The sequence below is a fragment of the Lipophrys pholis genome, assembly GCF_963383615.2.
Source record: "Lipophrys pholis genome assembly, chromosome: 10".
Classification (NCBI taxonomy): Eukaryota; Metazoa; Chordata; class Actinopteri; order Blenniiformes; family Blenniidae; genus Lipophrys; species Lipophrys pholis.
The window spans coordinates 13,203,736-13,220,552 of NC_137640.1; the positions used below are offsets into that span (position 1 = coordinate 13,203,736).

Sequence of the window (16,817 nt, forward strand, 5' to 3'; positions counted from 1 at the left end):
AATTACTTTGTTAGTGGGGCTTCGGGCTGGAAGCCCCACGAGGCATAAAAATCTTGTGATCTGAATGAATGTAGCCACAGTCTGAGCATGCACACCTACATTTTACTGCATGCAATACACACTGCACTATGAGAGCGGGGATAGCCCCGCTCATGAAACCATCGCTGTAAATCAGGAGAAAACACAGCCTGAAGCGGCAAGAGGAGACCAATAACCAGGAAGTAAAATCCTCAAACACATATATTTTTATATGCAATTAAGAAGGAAGCTTTTTTCACAGACAAGAAAATATTGTGGATATTCTTAAAGAATTAATAACTTATGTTGCATGCAGTTCTTTCTGGTGATACCATGGGGCTCATTGTTTTCTTTGCTTTGTTTTTGTCACTCACCAGTGCAAACATACGTATTGACCCATAAAATTCCTTTTTAGCTAATTGGATATTTCATTCCAGCATACATATGCACTTACAATCAATTCCTTAGTTGAATTTCAAGATTGGCTTTTGACCTAGTGTTTCCTTTTGCATGATGTTTATCATTCTTGTGCACATTCTTGTTCTTTGCATGTATTTAATGTTTCTACAAATGCTAATTAGGAACAATGCTTATTGTGAATTAAAGAAAATGTTGCAACAGTAAAAGAAGCATGCAGAGATTAAAATGCAAACAAAACAGATTAATAAATGACTTGGTAGTTCCACTTTTTATAATCAGATTCCTTTTTGGGTGAAACTAAGAAATTGTGTGTGAACAAAACAAAAAAGAATTACCTTAAGTTTGATACAAACACCAGAAATTAGAAGAAAGGAACACTTTCTTAATAGTGTTTCATTAGGAGCACAGAGTCTGTGTCAACAAACTATAAACATAATGTCACCCCATCTGATCCCTTCTGTTAAATGCCACTTTGTTTGATTTGGCTATTCTGAGTGGTTGGAAATACAAGTTTCATTTAAAAGTACAACAATAAAATAACTCTGATACAGTCAATGAATTTCTGAATGTTCTTTATGCAGAAACAGGTGCTCTGCTGTGTGTGTGTGTGTGTGTGTGTGTGTGTGTGTGTGTGTGTGTGTGTGTGTGTGTGTGTGTGTGTGTGTGTGTGTGTGTGTGTGTGTGTGTGTGTGTGTGTGTGTGTGTGTGTGTGTGTGTGTGGGAGCAGAGTGGTTCAGCAGGCAGATGTGTTTTAGCTAATACAGTCTGAGAGCAGCTGGGCAGGGCAGGGCTAATAGACCAATGACATCATCCAGAGAGAGAAAGAGAGAGAGACAGACTGAGAGCAGACGAGCAAGCTTGCCTCAGGCAGTAAAAGGAGGCAGACCAGCGCAGACAGAGAGGAGAGCGGCAGGACAGCATGTGTACGTGCGTGTTAATGGGAGAGGACCAGACATTATACAGTTTACTCTGACAAGGATTTAGGACTCGGGCCAGAAGATTCTCTGTATAGTTTTTTCTTCCTCCATTTCACCCCCCTCCCCATCCCCTTTTCCTTTTCCCCATCCGTCCTCTGGCAGTTATCCCCCCTTTTAGCTCCTGCTTCAGGCGGCTCCACCGGGCATGCTCCTTAAGCCAAAGTATGGCCGCTTTCGCAATGAGTCTGTGACCTCCTCCGACGACCTGATGCAGAGCTTAGCCATGAGCGGCAAAGTTGTGGCCACACCGGTGGTCTCCTCCTCCACCCAAAGTCTTCATCTGCCTCCTCTGCCTCCTCTGCCTCCTCTGCCTCCTTTGGACCCAAGTGCCAGGTCCTCCTCCTCTGCTGGAGCAGCAGCCTTGGCCGACTCCCCTTGCCTGGATGGGGAACAGGATGCCACTACAACCTTTTGCATGCTCATCCCAAAGATGCCCCAGTGGAAATTCTCCAACTCACTGCTCAGCCGGAGCCCATCCAACTCCAGTTCCAGCTCCAGCTCTAGCAAGGATTCGGGCAAGGCAGCAACTGCTTCCTCCCAGTCTTCTGTCTCGTCTTCATCACATGGCGGAGTTACTGCAGCCAGCGGTCCAGTGGCCAGCCTTGCAGCAGTGCTTAACTCCTGTGACCCTGTCTGCATCACCCCATGTTCTCTACAGGCCATAAGGGGGCAGCGAGCGGTTACTGGGGGGCATGGATTTGGGACCACAGAGGTTACGATGAGCCCTGGGGGCTCGAGCAGCTCCAGATCAGGAATGAATCGTAGGACAAGGGTGGAGGGCATGTGGCCAGGGGGAGAGGACCTCAACCAGAAGGGCAGCTTTATCCACAAACCCTCTCAAGGCTGGTTGCACCCAGACAAGAAGATTGCAGGACAAGGGGCTTCTTATATTGTCAGGGTAAGTTGGTGGACCTTTTTTTTTTTTTTTTTTTTCAAAAGATATGCACTATATCTCTGTTGAAGGAAGTTAAATATAAACTGAATTCAATATTTCTTTTACAAACAGGAACAATTGGCATCTGTCCGTGTGCTCCTTGAACTGTCACAGAATATTGATAGCCACCTTAAAGGTGTTCTATCAGGGTAGGAAACAAAAGGACACACCACTACTAGGCAGTTTGTTATGCAGCTCATGCTGCAAGGACTGGGGTATACATAATTTAATCCAGATAGATGTCTTGGTGTGGCTGCTGGGGGACTGTGCCAGGATAGCACAGTGCCTTCAGGGTGGAGAATGATAAACCAAGATACAATAAGCACAAACTGGAATCAGGCCTCTCGCCAAGATGCAACACACTTTACTAAAATAAAGAATAATTTGTCATTTTACTGTATGATACTTCTGTGTGATTATCTACTCCTACAGTAAGGAGAAATGCGCTTTGTGTGGTTTCAGGATTGTTTACTTTCATGGTTGCAAGACATTAGTCGGATTTGATCCCTTTTGAATGTCAAAGTTTATCACTAATTTAATCATCTCACTGTGCTCAAAGCTTTAAAATGTTTTATAAACGTCAGTCGTTAAACCAAAGAAATATGATAATGGCATATAAAGGAATTTAGGTGTGGCTGCCCAGAAATTATTTTAGATTAAATTGATCATTTTATGTTTACAATAAATGTTTTCATCTGTGTGCACATAGTGATCTGTGCTTACAAAAGGTTTCCATTTGAAGCAGACATCTTGACGTCAATTTCAATGATCCCCTCTTAACAATCCCCCATGACCGTTCACCTCTGGCCCTGGGCTCTCTTGTCCTCCTCAAAGTAATGACATGTCTCTTGATTAGCCTAGTCTGGGGCTCAAGCACACCGTCTAATGGCATCATACAGGCACCATTCATTCCTATATTTAATTACGTTTGGTCATAGTTATTTGCATCATGTGATGTGAGAGGGGATCAGTCAGGAAGATGTCTGAATGTTGAGTAGGTACAACCTCCATGCCTGTTGTTGTGCCTACTGAAGCAGTACTTTGTATGCATTTCATTGTTAAATCTATGCAGGGAGGAGTATGTTCTGCATAGATTAGTGTCACAGTGACAATAGATTTCTGCTGAGCTGGGCCATTTCTGAGCAGCATTGCTCCCATAGTGGGCAATGCAGTGCCTCTCTCTCTCTCTCTCTCTCTATCTCTCAGGCTCAGTGTCAGACTTCTATCAGCCATCACTGATAGGCCAAACTCTACGGCGACCATCAAACATGGTGCTGCAGTTGCCAAAGCTTTTAGCAGCATTTCATACAACATTAAAAATCATGCTGCAATCATCATGTACTCTTCCCTTATAGTTTTGTATGAAGCATTTGGAAGATAAGTCATTCGTGTCTCCAATAATATGACTGATATGAGTTATGATCGAGGTTCCAGAATTAAATCATCATCAAAATCCTCTGTGATGACTTCTCACAATATAGGAACAAGAGGCTAGTGTACTAACTGAACCGAAAAAAAGGGACAACAAAGTAATCATTTACTGACAGTTACTTTCATCTGGTCACCCTACTGTGACACAACACACAAGGTTGCTGTTCTGTATTTGCCTTCCGGCTAAGATTATAGCATACTAGATCATAAACCGAAGCTCAACACATTTTCTGTAGTGATATGCTGTGAAACAGCAATGAGTAATGTCAAAGAAAGCTGCCATGACAAAACAGAGTTTGAAACAGGATGCCACTTTCATTGCATTTCAGAGGAATGTTTCTTGGAAAGCAGGATCCCTGTAGTCATACCAACAGTGTGCCAAAGCAACCAGAGTGCAGATAGGATTATAAAGGAAGGGATGTGCTGGATCATTAGATGAGTGTCTCACAAAGGCTGCATTGGTTATAAGCACGATAGGAAAAAAAAAAAAAAAAAAAGGGGACAATTTTCCTGATGGAAGACTTCCCTCATCTCTAAATCTTATTAAGCTCATTAAGCTCTGAGGCGCAAAGGTTGTCCTCTCCCTCTTTCTCATTCTGTGTATGTGGTTGTTTACGACTGTTGTGGAGAAAAAACAAACTGATGATAAGCTGAAGTGCAGAATAGTTAGATACAATGCAGATGTTGTACATGTGAATGTTTATTAAAGCCAATATGAGCTTGGAGAAGTATTATCCTGTACATAATCTAACATGCCTCTCCAAGTCTGAGAAATGTACTGTTGACTACAAGGCAGGGGCCAATTACTATAGGTGAATACTCAGAGTTATTATACTGCCTTTTTTCAGTCACCATGTAACAAATCCTTCTTTAACTAGAGATTTTGTTGTGAATCAAATTTTTTCACAAACATGTTGACTCAGAAGTGAAATTGAGTCAAATAAGTTTCATATGTGGGTCAGATTTTAGAAACTGCTGCATCCCAAATAAAACATGTAACATGGGCCTATGTAAGGGCAGAGGTTTTGGTTTGACAAGTTTTCCCAAGATCCATTAATCCAACTTGACAATTGCAAGAACTAACCTTGGCATGCATGCCAATGAGTTGTGATTATCTCTTTTGCACATGTTATGTATAATCTACAGTTGTTGGGTATGCCTCTACTCCTTGGATACACAGAGCAATACTGTTCTTGGTGAAAGGGGTGAGTGATCAGTAAGCCTGTTAGTGAGAGACAGTTGTCAGTCACCAACAAAACATTTTACAAAAAAAAAGCGTCTCATAGTATAGCTCCAAATGTACTGCAGATAGTGAATAACTGGAATAACTACCATGTGGGTATTGCGAGATCTCAGTGCTGCATTTGACAGAGTTGATCATAACATACTGCTCGACAGCCTGGAGCAGTAGCTGGGATTTACTGGCACTGTACTCGATTGGTTCAAATCTTACTTACAAGATAAGGACTACGTTCTACTACTTTATATTTCAGTGTCATCACATAACTGCAGTCCATTACTTTCATTGAGTATGTGTTTTTATCAAATCAATGTGTGGATGTGCCAGAAGTTTCTCCAGCGCAATCCAGACAAAACAAAAGTGATCGATTTTGGCCCCAAAAATGAAAGATCAAAGATCAGCGCACCTTTTAACTACGAAGTTAAAATGGATCCATGTTATTAAAAGCTAAAAAAATCAAGCTAGAAATCTTAGTGTATTTATTGACTCAGACCTTAATTTCAATGACCACTTCAGAGCTATTACTAGAGCTGCCTATTACCCCCTGAAAAACACCCAAACAGAAACACTGCAGCATGTCATGATTTTAATATATTACTCATTTTAATCATTGTAATTTCACACTATTCTAAATGCATTGTTTTAGCTTCATTTCAATGCTTTACACGTTTGCTTTCAAAATAATCTTTTATTTCCTTAATATCTTGTTTTATTACTATGATTTTAATGTAATTTTATGTATTTCTTTGACTTTGAATTGCCTCCTTGTCTTTAACAGGATAGGTATGTATACTGTACAGTGTGATTATGACAGATGGTTTGTTTACATTCGCTGCCCTGTGGATATCTACATATTTTTTCATTGTGACATTTTTTTTCAGACCTTCAATAATAGGACATTAACTTCTGAAGTAATTCATGATGTGATCTCACATGCTTCGATAGCGTACCAAAAGACACTCACACGCTCTGGATACTCAGAGAGCTCAGAAGCAGCAGTTTATCCCTGATTTTGAGCTCTTGTTGCTAATAATCTAGTTAAAACGCCATTAGCACTCCACCTGTTATCCACTGGGAAGCTGCTCATGTGGTAGATTTTCACTGGTTTGCTCTTCAGTGATCTGTCAGGGGAGTCGATTTTGCATATCGGAAATAGTCACAATAATAATGGATTCTTAATAATGTGTTATGCTTTGCTCTTCAAATGAAAGCAATCCATCATTGTTGACGTTTTATGAGCATTTTTTATTTGGGACATTTTTGAAAGTTATTATCATTTTTTTTTTTTATTATGAAAATCAATAATGGTTGTGTATTTGAAAACGAGATGTGGGATCATTTGTTCAACCTGAAATCAAACTGCAGCCACTATCGTAAATCTACTTACAACCCTTTTGTCTCTTTTTGCGTTATTTCTTATTTCTTGGTTATTTCTCTTCATAGTACATGGGCTGCATTGAGGTGCTGAAGTCAATGCGCTCCCTGGACTTTAACACTCGGACTCAGGTTACAAGGTAAGCGAAATTCATACTAAACTGCTGCTAATGGGTTTTTACTATTGGTTGACAGTTGTAATCATGCTATAAAAATCCGATGCTGTCGATGTCACACATCCTTATTGAATAGAATGACACCTGTAGCTTTTAATTAAAACACATACCTTTTGAGGATCGTATGAGCTTTACTCACTCTTTTAATTGACAGCCCAGATTTCTTGATATCTATTTATATGCGCTCAGTGGGGAAAATCTAGTTTAGTAACAACAACAATGAAAGTATAAGGAGCAAAAATCAATGCAAAAGTCTCAAGTTCAACATGACTTTGGTATATGTCCTGGTTAGGAGATAAAAGAAAAAGTAAATGACTGCTGTATTTGTGTTCGCTGCTATGATATGCCATTGTATGTTTATGTGTGAAACTATACCTCAGGGTCTCAGTGTGTCTGTTGCTTTGTGCTTTATGGCCGACATGTGATGTTATTGTTATGAAAGCAAGGCTTCTTGGCAATCTTCATTCTCATGGGAGAAGCATATTCACCCATCGTTCTCTCTTGCTCTGGCCCATCCTCGCTCTGTCCCACCCTCCTCCTCCCTCTCACAATCGATTGGCTGTAATCTGAGCCCACCATGCATCCATGGCTTAAGTGCAGGGGGGAGGAGGCAGGCGAGATGGAGTGATAGAAAGGGAGATGTATTATTGATGATGTTCGCTAATGACTGTGGAAAGCTGCAGTGGTCCCCACCAAAGCACCCTGCTGGATGTTGTCTGCGGCTGTAACTTCTTGAGGAGGGGGAGGTTGGAGAGATGCTCAAAACAAAACAAAACAAAACAATAGCAAAGAGAGATAGTGAGCACCAAATGAGCACCTCGACTTCTGGTTTTGTTGGAATGCGATTGATTGCATGGCACCTGTTTGGACATGGATATTGTCTGATGAGAAAGCTGTTTTGGGTTTGCATCTTTGTATTTGTTGACTTGATTGTCAGCTTTCATCATGTTTACACTCACAGTCTAAATTACTATGGCCTTTTGTAGAGAGTCCCTGCTCGACGCAGATTGAACTGGGTTTAGGCGTCTAAATTCTGCATCACACTGGAACAATAGTTCTGTGTTTTGACTGTTTAATGGTTCAGATTATTTACTATTCTGATGGATACGATCCAAAAGTTACATGTAAAAGCAATTGTATGTCCAACTCGTCCTCAGCTTTCTAATTGATGCACGAGGAAATAAATTCCATACGGACTACAACAAAACATAAAGTTAATTTCAGAATTACAAAAATGTATGTCGGTCCTTGGACTGGAAGAGGGTTCTCTCTACCAACAGTGCTCTCTGTGTCGTGCCGTGTAACAGAAATGCTGGTGATAATGAGGCCCGGCATTTTGTTGCAGGAGACATACTAAGACTGCTGACAGATAAAACAACAGCTCTTCTTTACTGCTCTACCTCTCTCTGCCGGCTCATCAGCATGAGTCATTTGAACATTGTGGTGTTTTTCACAAATCCCCGAGAAGACCTTTACTCGAGACGGGGCATGGGACAGTGCTTTTTAAATATTTACGAGCTACTTGATAGGGGCAGCTGGCTTCTCGATTGCTGTCCCCGCTGTCCCCTGGCAGAGAGCGCGTGAGCTCCAGCCTGAAATCCATGTTATGCCTCACTCCCACTACCAGACACATACACAGGACAAACAACTCAAATAGTCATCATACAGCCATATCCAGGAGTTGAGCAGCTTCATCCCAAAGTTGCACTAAGACAACAGAGAAAACCACTGTAAAAAAAAGAAATTACGTGAATTATCATATAACATTTCACTTAGCTTCATAGTAATGTCTTCTAAGTTGACTAAAAAATCACAAGTTTTTATATTTTTCTCGACACTTGATTTGTTTGTCTGATATGTGAACTGACTCCTGCATGCTGTACTGTGATGAATCTGTGATCTTATGACCTCAAATGAAGGAAGGCAATGCACCACTTTGGTGCAGGATTAACAAAATGAAGGTTTTTCATTATCATAATGTAGTAGTTTTATGGTTGTCCTGGACTCATGTGGTTGAGGATGTTAACTTATGATTTCAAGTGCATTGACATAGTTTCTCCTTGAACTATGAACTTTAAAATGTCTTTTTTTTTTTTTTTTAATCAGGGAATCCATTAACAGGTTGTGCGATGCTGTGCCAGGAGGAAAGGGGGCTTGGAGGAAGAAGGTAGTACATTACTCATCCTGCCTTGCATGTTTTATCTCACACTAGGTAAATGAAATCTATCAGATCAGTTTTTCAACCTGTGGGAAAATATGCCGGCACCAAACATCCATATATGTACAGCTAAAACTATATTATGGTCGTTTCTACTTTTCGTTCTTTGCAGGCCCTGAACAAAGCTCTCCAGTCAATCATGGGAAAGAGTAATCTGCGATTTGCAGGGATGAGCATTGCAGTCAATATTTCTATCGATGGCCTTGGTCTTCTTATCCCTACCACTCGTCAGGTCAGATCATATTTAATCACCATAAGCTTGTTCACTGGTTATACTGGAACCAATTGTATTTTTGTGATAGTATTGTCTAATAACAATTAGAATAACGGTGTTGTGGTGGCATAGAGGTCTTTCTTTCTTTCTTTCTTACTGCTGGTGCAAATATTGTTCAGGGATGTCACACCTAACCTGAGTTTTTGACGTGTTTCTGCAGTGACAAATTAAATAGGAGGGAAAGTACTGAATCAACTTGTATTTACAGTCTGATTCTTGCATGTAACCTTTTACAGTTGCAGGAATTCTTTCAAACCTGTGTCGAAAAGTGAACTTTTACTTTGTTGGATTTGTTTCAGGTGATAGCACACCATCCGATGCAGTCCATCTCGTTTGCATCTGGAGGAGACACTGTGAGTGCAGCAATTCACTCCTCACTCTACATGCAAGTTTAAAAAAAATAAAAAAAGTAGTCTGTGTATATTTTACTCATTGCACTTGATTGATTTCCATTATGATGGTGGGCCTTAGCTGTATATGTTCAATTTATGCATTTCCTAATTGAAGTGTTCCTTCTGTGTGTTGCAGGACACACCTGATTATGTTGCCTATGTAGCCAAGGACCCTGTGAATCAGAGAGGTACACCCTGCAAAGAATCTGCCTCTGCCTCACAGCTCATTTCATAATGTAACAACACAGGATTTGTTTCACTGTTTATTAAACATGGAGCAATGTGTCTATTCTTCAGCTTGCCACATCCTGGAGTGCGCCGATGGTTTAGCGCAAAGTGTGATCAGCACCATCGGCCAGGCTTTTGAGCTGCAGTTCAAACAGTATCTTCACAGTCCTCCTAAAACCATGGCATCCGTCGAAAGGTAAAGAAAAATACTTTCAAAGATCAAAATAACAACACGTTTTTTTAAGAAAATCTAAAAAGGATTAATTGACTTTTTGTTTCTGTTCTCAAAATCAGTGACTTTTCTGAAGTAGTGGCAAAATAGTAAGTCACAGATTTCATGGATGCTTGTTAATCAAAAGACAGTTTTGTGTAAAATCTTTCTAGCATAACCTTTTTAAAAAAAAAAAAAAGAGCATATACCTTGTATAAAAATAATTAATATCTCAACAAAACAACCTCCTTGCTGTGAAGGACAATAAAAACACTGATTACTTCTCAGGAAAGTGAGATGAGTGAAGGTGGATGAAGTTTCCTAATGAGTCTTTCTTACACTAAAGACAGTACGGGCAAGGCTTCGTGAATGAAAGCTTTGTCGCCACAATAACCTGATTTAGTATACAGCTCTTTTATTTTTTGATATTTATTACAAAAAGATTTGGTCATTGTACTTGTATTACTTCACATGTATTTTGTAACATTGTAAACACATATCTTGTTGCGCTGTGACCAAGCAGCATGTGTATTCACAGTGATGATACATATATTTTTCTGGTTTCAAATGAACATCTACCTCCCGTTTGGTGGCAATCCTCAAGCTGATTTGTATAGATCATTGTGGCAGTCATGTTTGCCACCATCGGGTTCTCCCACAGAGGCACGGAGACGGATGTTCCAAAAACACTACTTTATTAAATTAAATCAAAACTAACTCAAAACCGCACACAAACACACAGCCTCTTTCAGGCTCTCCATCAGTGTCTGTGTGCTCCACCTGTCACTCGCTGTCTCTGGGAGGCTTCTCCTTTATGAGGAGAGAGGTGATTATCCCCCCCCCCCTCCATCCCCTCCCTTCCCACACCTCCACTGCTGCTGCCCACCTGATCTGGGCCGTCTCCGCCCACCTGGTCTGGGCGGCTCCTCCTTTATGGGCAGAGAGGTGATTAAGCAGCACCTTATGTGAATCAGGTGTGCTGCCTTGCCTCGCTGCCACGATCATATTTGGATGTGAAGATGTCGTTTCATAAGTAATTTGAGACTCCCTGTCTCTTTTTGTAAATACTGAAAACAATGTAGAAGTTGTTTTCTTGCCATTCTACAATTTTTACTGTCCTTACTTAGGTCTGCATATAAATATGCTGTTTATTCTACATTCAGTATTTCCTTTTTCAGGTCAGTCAGGGCCGAGGAGCCTCTGTGGGGGGACGAGGAAGACTTATCTGAGCATGACTACTACAACAGTATCCCAGGAAAGGAGCCTCCTGTTGGGGGGGTTGTGGATTCCAGACTGAGGCACAGTGGAGCCCTCCTGGGTCACATCCACACACAACCACAGAGTAAGACAGCAGCACAGGTGAGTGTAACTGCATGGTTGTGGAAGCTCTGTTGACTCAGATTGTCTTAAACGCAAACACAGTTTCAAGGTAGCACATTTCTTTTTGGTAACACGCCAAAACAAATCTCACAAAAAGGCGGAGAAAACAAAACCAAAGTAAAAAGAAGTCAAAGTAATGGCCTGGGATCCAGGCTGAATTGACAAAAAGGGGAAAAAAATAACAGATTGACAAGACAGGAGGTTAGGCAGACTTATACTGCTCAGTCATAACATTATGACCTAATATTGTATGGAACCTCCTTATTATGTCAAAACAGCCTGTTGAGGCACACCAACTCAAACGTCTGAAGATGTGCTGCAGATTTATGAAGTTCTGGAACTTGCAAGGTATTTCCTTCGTGGGACAAATGGCACCGATGAGCTTTGACTGAAACTGACTGTCATTTGGTTCAACAACACTTTTCCTTCTTTGGACAAAGTTTGATAGATACTGATCACCAGGAATACTCCAACAATGCTAAAACCTAAAACCCTTTGATCAACTCATCAAGTTAAACATCCAGTTTTCCATTGTTGTTGTTTTTTAACACACTGAAGAGCAAAATATTCACCTACTGCCTAATACGCCCCATGCCATGACAAGAAAATTATCACCAATATTAAGGACTAGGACACTAAAAGCAAAACACACTGGGAACAAGATGGGAATACAAACACTGGGAAGACAAAATACCAGGAAAACCCCTCCACCACAAGTGTTGTTTGCTTAAATCCTAATTACCACTGGTTTTTGCCACATTATCAAATGAGCCAGATGCACAATCTTAATTTCAAATCATCTCATATGATACATCTCATCATCGAGTGCTGTGTGTGTAATTGCAGGGTATTACTGGACGCTCAGGATACATTTTTGTCTCATAAATGTAATGACTGATTCGCTGCTCCGTCCTCATTCTGTGCATTGAAACATGGCAGCATGGGCAAAATACTATTACTGCCCCACTGATGGATCTGCACCGTAATTGCAATGGGCAGATATGACGATATAAATATATTAAGCCACTCTGCTGCCTATCAGGTGAAAAAACCCATTACCCTCTGCTCTCTGCAACATGGCTTCACAATGTGGTGACGTGTGAGCTGATGTTTCACATATAGTGCTTTACAACAACATTAAGCAGGGATGACAGAAATCTGTCTTTTATTCAGACGAAAAAGTACAAAGTACACTATGTGTGTGTATTAGCAGATGGGCTCACCAGCAAGGAGAGAACAAGCATCTTACCCGCCTGGTCAGCTGTGTTATGAACTTCACTGGGACACTGAGACCACCTTCAACTCAGGTGAGACACCGTGTGGCAGACAGAGGATATAACAGCCTGGGGGAAATGACAGGGTGGTTCACATGAAGAAAATTACGTTTTTGGATCTTTCTAGCCAATCCACATCAAAGAATTGCCCACATGACTGCTTCGTCTATCATTATGGTTCTGAAGAAAGTCTGTATTGTTAAGAAACTCTCATTTTGATTCTTAAAGAGTGAATACTTAACTAAAGAGAACTATTTCAACCACACTAAAAATGACAACTGTCATGTTTGATGTGAAGGCAAACCTTGGACTTTTTCTTGTCTAAACTGGAAAAAAAAAGACACTTAAACATATCACAAATATTTAAAATAATTTATTGATAGTACTAAATTAGTCAGTCAGTTATTTACATAATCATTCGGTCAAATTAGAGCAATTTAATACACTGAAAGTAGACTGATTATCAATGCCACATATCTGAGAACGAAAAACATCTGACAGACCATGAGGGAACAAGAGTGGTAAAGTGTCTTCCTCAAGGACCAAACAAAAACAGTTTCATAACTATATTCAAGCCTTAACTTTCATCCATCCATCCATCTTAGAAACTGCTTTATTCACTTCAGGACTGCAGCTGGAGCTGATTAAAGCTGAATATTGACAAGGACAGGGCACATCCTGGACAGGTCGTAAGTCCCTAACAGGACTAACTCAGACACTCGCATTCACACCTACTGGAAAACTGGTGACAATTGGTTAGTTGGTGAACCCAATTTTAAACTGAGAGGAGACCAGAGTACATGCAAACACCACACAGACCAGCTTGGCCTGGATTTAAACTCGCAACCGTCTCGTAGCCCTGACTTGAAAACACTTTTTTTTTTGGTCTGTCTGGATGGATGGTTGTCAAAATGTGATTTCCACTGAAATGCAACAAATATCGGTAATTACATGCTAATAAGACAGTTGCTTTATGAGTGTATCTGTGTTTTTCAGGTGTGACATCAGATGGTTACCTGTGTGCTGATGGTCAGCCACCAAGCAGTAAGGACTATGAGGAGCATCAGTATGTAAACACCCAGAGTCTGGAAAATCTGGAATCATATACGCAGGGCCATGAAAGATATAGAGGGGCAAGAGCACCCGATAGTCCCCAAAAAGACCTCTTTGACATGAGTGAGTCTGAAATTTTAGTATGATATATTCACATAGCATGATTGGTTTAAAAAAATATATAAAATTCACATTCTAATCTGGAAAATACTGGAAAGACTGTATTTATGAAATGTTGTGGTCTTTGTAGGGCCTTTTGAGGATGCTCTAAAGCTCCACGAGGCCTATGAAGGAGCTGCTGGATCTGGTGCTCAGGCTGGAGGAAGAGGAGGAGGCATTCGTGTATTAGAGGATCAATGGCCCAGCCCACCACGACGTAGAGCTCCTGTCGCCCCAAATGAGGAGCAGCTTCGCAGGGAGACGTGGTACCACAGCCGGATGAGCCGACGAGACGCGGAGAAACTCCTGGTACGAGATGGAGATTTCCTCGTTCGTGAAAGCACTACAAACCCAGGGCAGTATGTGCTGACCGGCATGCACTGTGGCCTTCCTAAACACCTGCTCTTGGTGGACCCTGAGGGAGTGGTGAGTCTTCCAGCAAGTAGCTTTCAATAAAATCTCCATCGAAGATGTTTTTGATTAAAGCAAAAACTAGTTTGAAGTCAGACTTTTAAAGATCAATGTGATCACTTGCACTGATGAACTTTTGTTTTTCTTCATAAAGGTGCGGACCAAAGACATGCTATTTGAAAGTATAAGTCACCTTATCTCGTACCATCTGAAGAATGAGCTGCCTATTGTCGCTGCAGAAAGTGAGCTCCATCTTAAGCAAGTGGTCAGGAGGAAACTGTGAGAATCCTGGTCCTGCACGGGATGGTAAGCTTGCAACATGTACTCTGGGAACATGAGGGGGAAAAACTTCATTTTGACTTGACGTCTTCTTTTTATTTAATAAAATCGGGTCAAATAAACGTATTTTAATAGAACTAAAGCTGACAGTGATATATTGACATATTTACTAAAAGAACATTGAAAGTTCCTTTTAATAGTCATTGAGCTGAGCATCAATTTTCAGAAGGTAATACTGGACATGTTGCTTACTGTCTCAAACTGTGTTATCTTTTTTTTCTGCCTCATTCCGTAGCTGAATCCAAGTGTGCCCATGAACCATAATAAAACTGACCATGGAAACAATTTCGATGGGACGATAATTCATTCTGACAAGAAGATTCTCCTGATACTTTTTTCCAAGGACAATCCTGCTATGGCGCATGAGGTATCTGACACCACTCTGTACTTTCTCTGCCTGTCAGCCACCTGGAAAAAACCAAAATACTCCTCATCTGACCAATACTCATGAGCATGCAGCTACAAACATAAACCAACCAGATGTCACAGTTTGACCTATGCCAGGCCTGGATAACCACCCAAAGTCAAAAAAATGAACTGGCAACTATTTGTGGAGGACTCAACCTCAGGAACTCATGAGATGACTTGATGCACAGTGAAGAAATGTCCTGCAAAGCCTGTAATCATGAATCCTTCCAGTAAACCATGACTCACAGGACTGCCCAGTCACAGGCCATTCTTTCTGCCAACAATGGACTGCGCCATAACAAAACTATCACAGGTTTGTTGGAGCAGAAATGGAAAGATAAAAAAAAATCTTGTTCGTTTCCGGGATGAACGCAAGAAATTTTAACTCAGTGACTTTGTATTATGCAGAAATGCCTCATTGGAATGTAGAGAAGGCACAAAGGATGCACGGTGAACATGAGTCAGTGCTGAATTTATACAAGAGCCACATTTTATTAATCTGCTTTAATTTATATGTTCAGCGTCAAATTCCATGAAGAAATATGCAGTCATAATATATATATCGTTCCCTGGAAATGCATACATTGTCTATAGAAGGTGTCTCATAACATTCGTCTTGATCAGTCTGTTTGTGCGGTTGATTTATAACTTGGTGAGTTTGTGTGCTAAGCAAGCCTGTAATGATTATTGATCACACTGTACACTGTAGGGAATACTATAACCTGGGTTGACAGCCAAGTCCTTAGCAAACTCCATGTATATCTATTTCCACCCAACTTTAGTGCCTTAATGTCTACACTGACAAGCATCTGTGTCAGAGTGTATATAATGTGCATTTATGCTCCTACTGCAAAAGGCTACTTTTCTTGCCATGCCAATGAATAAATGAACAAACTTCGGGATGATGAAGCTCTTATTCTCGTGAACAGTAATCTAAGCTGCTTTTAGTTTGGGGCGAATAATGATTAGTATTGTCTTTGTTGTGGTCTTGATTGTCTTCCTCTGTGCATCTGTTGCAGTATTCCTGTTGAAGATATTTTCTTAGAAGTGGGACTGGGTGATACCATAATGATGCTGGGATAACTTAGACAATCCGCATGACGAATCAAGATGTCGACATTGTCAAACTTTTCCCTCTAGTTCAAGATCTGGCATAAACATTCAAAATCAAATCTGTATCAAACATTTTAATTGCTGATGACTATAGTGACAGTGTGAAAAGGCCAATAATCTTTAAAATGGCTAAACTGATATCATTTCACAACTTTGTGATGTCCACATTTGTATTTTGCCTCAAATCTTGAGGTTGCCCTAATCGATATCCAGCCCTGCTTGAACGTCAGCTATAAGTGACACACCTGTACAGTGATTTTAAGGAAAAAAATTGGACTTGGAATTCAATCCTTTTTTTTGTCCCGACTCAGGGAAATGCAATTTTACTGATTGTTCTCCTTCCATGTCTTGACATTTCAATGACTGGCTTGTGTGTTTGTGCTCCTTTGGGTTCTTGTGCTGCAAGTTTTTTAACCTGTTTCTTTGCCAATGGTATACTTGTAAATCCAACTTGTTAGACTGTTTGCATTTCTGTCTTTTCTCAACATGTATTCTTTCATTGTCTCAGCAGCCTCATAAATGCACAGAGAGATGAGGTAAACTGCAAGGCTCTTGGTAAGATCAAGGTGATCGATGCATTTTATTTTTCTTCCAAATCTTCTGTTTAGCTTCCTCAGGAATTTCTTGGAGCTTTTCTTTTGTGATTAACTAGAATAGCTTTTTCTTTTGTCAATAAAATTAATGCAAAATAGGAGAGTATGAAATGCCTCCTTTTTTCTTACTCGCACTATCCTTAATGTAGGAACACTATGCTTTAAGTAGGGCAAATAAACAAACCAGGAACAAT

General features: G+C 40.5%; 1 protein-coding gene across 1 annotated transcript; it reads left to right on the forward strand.

The window, feature by feature from the left end:
• Window positions 1–1,325: 1,325 nt before the first annotated feature.
• shc2 (SHC (Src homology 2 domain containing) transforming protein 2) lies at window positions 1,326–16,715 on the forward strand. Its single transcript, XM_080472817.1, has 13 exons — window positions 1,326–2,313; window positions 6,464–6,534; window positions 8,677–8,737; window positions 8,901–9,020; window positions 9,362–9,415; window positions 9,591–9,642; window positions 9,752–9,878; window positions 11,072–11,252; window positions 12,487–12,580; window positions 13,544–13,723; window positions 13,851–14,185; window positions 14,325–14,476; window positions 14,745–16,715. Exons 1-12 carry the CDS (start codon window positions 1,561–1,563, stop codon window positions 14,451–14,453), a joined length of 2,157 nt encoding a protein of 718 aa, XP_080328943.1. The 5' UTR covers window positions 1,326–1,560; the 3' UTR covers window positions 14,454–14,476; window positions 14,745–16,715.
• Window positions 16,716–16,817: the final 102 nt, after the last annotated feature.

Excerpts from the sequence above, each read along its gene's own strand:
- shc2 (XM_080472817.1), top strand. The coding sequence starts at position 1,561 with ATGCTCCTTAAGCCAAAGTATGGCCGCTTTCGCAATGAGTCTGTGACC. Across the intron at positions 6,535-8,676 it reads ACTCGGACTCAGGTTACAAG|GGAATCCATTAACAGGTTGT; the intron begins GTAAGCGAAATT and ends TTTTTTAATCAG. Across the intron at positions 9,416-9,590 it reads TTGCATCTGGAGGAGACACT|GACACACCTGATTATGTTGC; the intron begins GTGAGTGCAGCA and ends TGTGTGTTGCAG.